Source organism: Solanum tuberosum, unplaced genomic scaffold, assembly GCF_000226075.1.
Source record: "Solanum tuberosum cultivar DM 1-3 516 R44 unplaced genomic scaffold, SolTub_3.0 scf00381, whole genome shotgun sequence".
Lineage (NCBI taxonomy): Eukaryota > Viridiplantae > Streptophyta > Magnoliopsida > Solanales > Solanaceae > Solanum > Solanum tuberosum.
Genome location: NW_006239304.1, coordinates 469295 through 473715, shown reverse-complemented (window position 1 = coordinate 473715; position 4421 = coordinate 469295). Strand labels below are relative to the sequence as shown.

The 4421-nt window shown below is 35.8% G+C and overlaps 1 protein-coding gene across 1 annotated transcript; it reads left to right on the top strand.

The window, feature by feature from the left end:
* The first annotated feature begins 317 nt into the window (after positions 1–317).
* Positions 318–1114, top strand: LOC107057675 (uncharacterized). Its single transcript, XM_015302807.1, has 2 exons — positions 318–441; positions 507–1114. Exons 1-2 carry the CDS (start codon positions 318–320, stop codon positions 1112–1114), a joined length of 732 nt encoding a protein of 243 aa, XP_015158293.1.
* Positions 1115–4421: the final 3307 nt, after the last annotated feature.

The window sequence follows — 4421 nt, the reverse complement described above, 5'->3', positions numbered from 1 at the left end:
AAGGCTAACCATTTATCGATTTTGCGAAGAGAAGATGAAGGTCATTGTTTTGTGAAAAAATAAATGAATGGACTACAAATTCGAGTGTTTTCTGTTCTCAATGGAAAAAGTGAATTATCTGTACTATTGATTAATTTTTAATGAAAAGACTTTATCTAACAATTTTACTAAAAGTTATTTTTGTTATTTGTGAGGCAGAATATTAATTTAGATTGTATGTTAATTTTACTTTGATGAAAAAAAAAGTTTTGCTACTTAATTATTTACTGATTGTCTATTTTACTCTAATTTAATTATTTTCTATGATAGTTTTATTCATGTCGAATTTATCAAAGTTTGAGTTCGTGGCACTTGACATTTCTGAAAATAATTACTTGTCATGGGTACTCGATGCTGAAATTCACCTTGACGCTAAAGGTCTTGGTGCCACTATTACCAATGGTAATACAGCGTCGAGTCAGGACAAAGCAAAGGCAATGATTTCCTTTGTCATCATCTGGATGAAGGATTGAAGGTTGAATACCTTACGGTGAAAGATCCACTTGAATTGTGGACTGGTTTGAAGAAAGGTATGACCACCTTAAGGCAACGGTATTTGCCAAGGGCTCGTTATGAATGGATTCACTTGCGGTTACAAGATTTTAAAACTATATGTGAATATAATTCTGTTGTATACAAAATTACTTCCCAATTGAAATTATGTGGGGAAGATATAAAAGATGAGGACATGTTGGAAAAGACTCTCACAACTTTTCATGCTTCAAATTTGGTATTACAGCAACAATACCGTGAAAGGGGATTCAAAAAGTATTCTGAGTTGATCTCATGCCTTCTTGTGGCTGAGCAACATAATACTCTTTTATTGAAAAATCATGAGGCCCGTCCCACGGGAACTGCTCCGTTGCCGGAAGCAAATGAGGTTGAAGCACATGGTCAGTCTGAAAGAAGACAAAATAAAAATCAGGGCCAAAATAATGTGCGTGGACGTGGCAATGGTAGAGGACGATATAATAATCGTCGTGGTGGTGGTAGCCACAAAAGGGAGAACAATATGGGTTCTCAAAGCAATCCTTCAAGAGGCAATTGTCATCGTTGTGGCATGAAAGGGCATTGAAAGAATGAATGTCGAGTAGCTAAGCATTTTGTAAGGCTTTATCAAGATTCCTTGAAAAGAAAAGGAAATAAAAATGGTGCATCTTCTTCTAATGCTCGGGGGTTCAAAATGAGTAATGGAGATATGTGTCTTCTTGACAGTGCTACAACGCACACTATTTTAAGAGAAAGGAAATATTTCTCTAATTTGATTATGAAAAAGGCTTATGTTAATACAATATCTGGTAGTGCAAAATTAATTGAGGGCTCTGGAAGAGCGGCCTTACTACTACCTGGGGGAACGATATTAAATATTAAAAAATGTGTTGTACTGTAGTAAGTCTCAAAGAAACTTATTAAGTTTCAAGGTTATTCACCAAAATGGCTACCATGTTGAGACTGCGAATGAAGGAAAGGTTGAATACCTTTATATTACTACAGTAAAATTGGGGCAAAAATATGTGCATGAAAAATTATCCGCATTTTCTTCTGGATTGTACCATACAAGTATTAGTATGGTTGAATCACATGCCATAGTAAACAAAGGGTTTACTAATCCTAATGATTTTATCATTTGGCATGACCGGTTGGGCCATCCCAGTTATAATATGATGCGCAAAATTATTGAGAATTCACATGGGCATACTTTGAAGAATCAAAAAATTCTTCAATCAAAGAAATTCTCTTGTGCTGCTTGTTTTCAAGGAAAGTTGGCTATTAAACCATCAACAACTAAGGTTGGGATTGAATCCCCTGCATTTCTGGAACGTATACAGGGTGATATATGTGGGCCAATTCACCCTTCATGTGGGCCATTTAAATATTATATGGTCTTGATAGATGTATCTACAAGATGGTCACATGTGTGCTTATTATCAACTCGCAATATGGCTTTTGCGAGGTTGTTGGCTCAAATAATAAGATTAAGAGCACAATTTTCAGATTATGCAATAAAGACAATTCATCTTGATAATGCTGGTGAGTTTACATCGCAGTCCTTTAATGATTATTATTTGTCCACTGGGATAACAATTGAACATCCAGTTGCTCATGTTCACACTCAAAATGGTCTAGCAGAATCTTTGATTAAGCGCCTCCAATTGATAGCTAGACCATTGTTAATGAGGACAAACTTACATGTTTCAATATGGGGGCATGCTATTTGCATGCAGCAGCATTGGTGCGCATAAGGCCAACTAGTTATCATGAATTCTCTCAATTACAGTTGGTTTTTGGTCATGAGCCAAATATTTCCCATCTTAGAATTTTTAGGTGCGCGGTATACGTTCCAATTGCCCCACTGCTACGCACAAAGATGGGTCCCCAAAGAAGGATAGGGGTGTATGTTGGGTATGAATCTCCTTCTATTATCAACCTTCTATCATCAAATATTTGGAACCTATGACAGGAGATATATTTACGACAAGGTTTGTTGATTGTCATTTTGATAAATCAGTATACCCAACATTAGGGGGAGAACATAAGCAGTTGGAAAAAGAGATAGATTGGAATTCATTGTCTCTATCTCAATTGGATCCTTGAACAAATCAATGCGAGCAAGAGGTTAAAAAGATAATTTATTTGCAAAATGTTGCAAATCAACTGCCAGATGCATTTACTAACCTTCCAAGGGTTACTAAATCTTATATTCCAGCAGCAAATGCTCCAGTCCGAGTTGATGTCCCGGTAGGACAAATTGTTAAAGCAAATGAGTCAAAATCACGTTTAAAATGTGGTAGGACAATTGGTTCAAAGGATTAAAATCCTCGAAAAAGAAAAGGAGCAAATGATCATGAAGATCATACCATGGAGGAAATTGCTCAAGAAGAGCTCCCAGATATAACAAATGATAAGACCACAAAGAAGGTCCAAATAACTGAAAATAATGAGAATGAAGAAATCTCAATAAGTTATGTCTCGACGAGAAAAAGGTGGAATCGAAATAATATTGTGGTAGACAATATTTTTGCTTATAATGTTGTTGTTGAAATAATGCAACAAGGTGAGGATGTTGAACCAAAATCTGTCAATGAATGCAGACAGAGAAATGATTGGCCAAAATGGAAAGACGCAATTCAAGCAGAATTGACTTCACTTGAAAAACGTGAAGTTTTTGGACCAATAGTCTGTACACCTGAAGGTGTCAAGCCAGTGGGGTATAAATGGGTTTTTGTGCGAAAACAAAATGAAAAATGTGAAGTCGTAAGATATAAAGCACGACTTGTGGCACAAGGTTTTTCGCAAAGACCTGACATTGATTATGTGGAGACATATTCTCATGTGGTGGATGCAATAACCTTTAGGTATCTAATAAATCTGGCAGTTCATGAAAAGCTTGAAATGCGTCTAATGGATGTTGTCACAGCCTATTTATATGGCTCATTAGACCACGATATTTTCATAAAAGTTCCCGAAGCATACAATGTGCCTGAAGCATATAAAAATTCGCAAGAAAATTGTTCGATAAGGCTTCAGAAATCCTTATATGGATTGAAACAATCAGGGCGAATGTGGTACAATCGTCTTAGCCAATTTTTGCTAAAGGAAGGGTACAAAAATGACCCTATTAGGTCTGGATCTGATTTTGTTATAATAGCTGTGTATGTTGATGATTTAAATATCATTGGCACTCCTAAAGAGTTTTCAAAAGTTGTTGAGTGTTTAACGATTTTGTTATAATAGTTGTGTATGTTGATGATTTAAATATCATTGGCACTCCTAAAGAGCTTTCAAAAGTTGTTGAGTGTTTAACGAAAGAATTTGAAATGAAAGATCGTGGTAAGATAAAATTTTGTCTTGGCCTACAGATTGAGCATTTGAAAAATGGAATTTTTGTCCATCAATCAACATACACAGAAAAGGTTTTAAAGCGATTTTACATGGATAAATCACATCCATTGAGTACCCCGATGGTTGTGAGATCGCTTGACATACATAAAGATCCATTTCGACCTCAAGAAAATGATGAAGAGCTTCTTGGCAATGAAACTCCATATCTTAGTGCTATTGAGGTGCTTATGTATCTTGCTAATAATACTCGACCAGATATCTGTTTTGCAGTAGGTTTATTGGCAAGATTCAGCTCATCCCCAACAAAGAGACATTGGAATGGTGTCAAACATATATTAAGATATCTTCAGGGAACCATTGATATGAGATTATTTTATTCTAATAAATCCAAGTCAGAAATGATTGGTTATGCAGATGCTGGATATTTGTCTGATCCACATAAAGCTCGATCTCAGACAGGCTTTTTATTTACATATGGAGGCACAACTATATCTTGGCGTTCAATGAAGCAAACATTAGCTGCTAATCTTCAAATCATC